Source organism: Triticum aestivum, chromosome 2B (assembly GCF_018294505.1).
Source record: "Triticum aestivum cultivar Chinese Spring chromosome 2B, IWGSC CS RefSeq v2.1, whole genome shotgun sequence".
NCBI classification, from domain to species: Eukaryota; Viridiplantae; Streptophyta; class Magnoliopsida; order Poales; family Poaceae; genus Triticum; species Triticum aestivum.
In genome coordinates, this window is record NC_057798.1 from 459,971,576 (window position 1) to 459,974,160 (window position 2,585).

At 46.1% G+C, this 2,585-nt stretch overlaps 1 protein-coding gene across 2 annotated transcripts in view; it reads right to left on the reverse strand.

Annotated features, from left to right (window-relative positions):
• Positions 1 to 393: 393 nt before the first annotated feature.
• Positions 394 to 2,585, reverse strand: part of LOC123045455 (ubiquitin carboxyl-terminal hydrolase MINDY-3) — a 10,110-nt gene continuing 7,918 nt past the window's right edge. For both annotated transcript variants that reach the window (XM_044468507.1, XM_044468506.1), the window contains exon 7: positions 394 to 1,550. In XM_044468507.1, coding sequence (XP_044324442.1) covers positions 729 to 1,550 — 822 coding nt within the window. In that variant the 3' untranslated portion in view covers positions 394 to 728. The remainder of the gene's footprint in view (positions 1,551 to 2,585) is intronic.

Sequence of the window (2,585 nt, forward strand, 5' to 3'; positions counted from 1 at the left end):
TCCTAAATTACATACAAAACTTAAGATAAGACTATCTTCTTTACCATTATACATGCCCTAAATTACACACAAAATTTAAGATAAGACTATCTTATTTACCGTTGTGTGAACCAAACACGTCAAAAGAGCTGACACAAGTATATACATAAATCAACAACACGGAAAGGAGTGTGTGTATGTGCGGCTGTGCTAAAAAAACAAGGGAGACATTTTTTTTCCGGTCAACGAAAGAAAGGTTATAGGCCAGAAAAGTAAGAAATCAAAACATATCTTTTGGGTCGGCGAAAGAAAGGTTATAGGCAAGAAAGTAAGAAATCAAAAGATGGACAAGTAAGCACTATCATAAAACTTTTACACCTCCGTCAGATGTAAAACAAAGAAGTCGCTCAGCTCTGTGTCAGATATAAAATAAACTACAACAAAATCATCTGTGTACAGGAAAGAATGTGCCTCGAGACTTAACAGCATATCCATAAAAGGTGTATACATCTAATGTCAATTAAAAGAAAAAAGAAAACTCATGTCCCTGATAAGATGACGCGATAAAAAGGATTCATGTCAAGGGGGGGAAACATATATTCATCAAGCTAAACAATTACAACACCAGCAGCCCCTTCCAAAACTTTGCATGGCATGGTCAACACTATGGGGAGTTCAAGCAGTCTCCTCGAAATCAGCCCAACAAGTGATATGACTGGAATGAGTGCCAAACAACTCAAAGCATCAAATCAGACGATACTCGGCACATCTCCAGACCAGCTGCAAGCTGCCCGTGGCCATCGAGTTCTAATGCAGTCCACTAATGGCGCATGCTGACAAGCAGTCTGAACTGGTGGAGCAAGAGAAAGAACACTGTCATTCTTGCTGCCGCTGGCTGATGAGCTTACAACATCAGCTAGGTATTCATCCTGCGTCCACCTAGGTGGGACGCTGACATTTAACTTGCATATCCTAGGTCTTTGTATTGGAGTTGAGCCTCCTGTGTTTCCACTCCCATTAAGCACTGACTTGGCAATTCCATTGAAGTGGTAGATAGTGAATTGCTTCTTGCCCATAAGGCCAGTTGGATCTTTCATGCCTCCAGCCCTTTTATCCAACTGAAGCAGTGCCTGCCAGAACTCACTCCATACTATAACGCCCGCATTACAGAGATCGTCGAGCTTGTCAGAAGGAAATGTTATGTCGGTGTCCCTCAGAACTTGCTGGAATCCCTCCACCGCAATAAAGCCTCCACCTCCACTTTGGTCTTGTGCATCAAATGCCCTCCTAATTTTGGATTCCCGCTCTTCCAGCTCATTCTCCTCTTGGACGTTGGGATTTAGGGCGAAAAGGACAGTGTAGTGACTTTCACTTCCCACCACCCATATAGGCCATTTCGGGCACTTTAGGTACTGACCAACCTTGCACAAATTTAGTGATTCCAGAAGGGTAAGGAACCCAACTTCAACATCATTTGGAATGCCTTTCAGGGACATGCCGCCACCAAGGTCCATCTTGCCATCAAATACATTTGGGACAGCCTCTCCACAAAGCAACAAATTTACAATTTCCTGCAAAAGACCACACTAGGTTGTAATGTAATGTATAGATATTACTGATAATAATGGGCAGTACTAGTACATAAAACGTTGTTTACTATTTATAGCTTTCAAGTGAGTCCAGCACTGTATTCGAACAGTAAGCACTGAATTGCTATGTCAAGTGCGATACGCTGCGACCAAGCCAACAGCCCTGTTCATCATGGAGTGGGCATGAATCCGTAAATACCCTACTTATATTTTTGTCCTCTGTTATGACGCTGCTAGAAGGAGGGCGCGAGAAGGCCGGACGGGGGCCTTTTTGCCCACGGCCGGGCAAGAGGGAAGGGATTTCCTTCTTAATTCTTGCTTGATTAGATTGATACATCTGCTCTCTTTATATAGAGAGATTTACTTGACTCCCAAGCAAAGCTTTTCTTGACCCCTAAGCAAGCGACCCTTATCTCTAATTAACCCTAAGACTAACAGGCTATACCGCCAGGCCAGGCCCATTAGGCCCATTACGTACTCTAACACTACACCCCACCTGGACATGCAGCTTGTCCTCGAGCTGCAGCCTAACCAATTTATAACCATGACTCGACGCAACACAAACCTAACACCTAAAAACAAGCCTTTCACATCTCGGCTTGTTTTATTACTCTCAACCTGAAATGGACTGGGACGCTTTATTTTGGACCCCTTAACAAAAAGTGGACACCATCCGCACGTCGGACGTGGACGTGCACGTGTACAGCCACCTGGATCCCATGGACACCACCTGGACAAAAGGTGGTATGCACCGCACAGGGAAGAGTGGAGGGCTTGCGATGGAGAATGACGAGGGGTGCCACCCCCCCCCCCCCCAACCGCCGATGTCGCAGACTTTGAGGTCGCTGCCCGCGAGGAAAACAGCATGCCCGCCGCCTGTGGGGAAAACCGCATGCCCAAGATCCCTGACGCAAGCGGACAAGATTGAGGTCCTTTGCACAGCGAAGGGCAATTTGAAGGAGCGGCAGCTGCAGACCACGCATCTCCCGCACACGCCGACGCGCTAGGAGGCCGCAC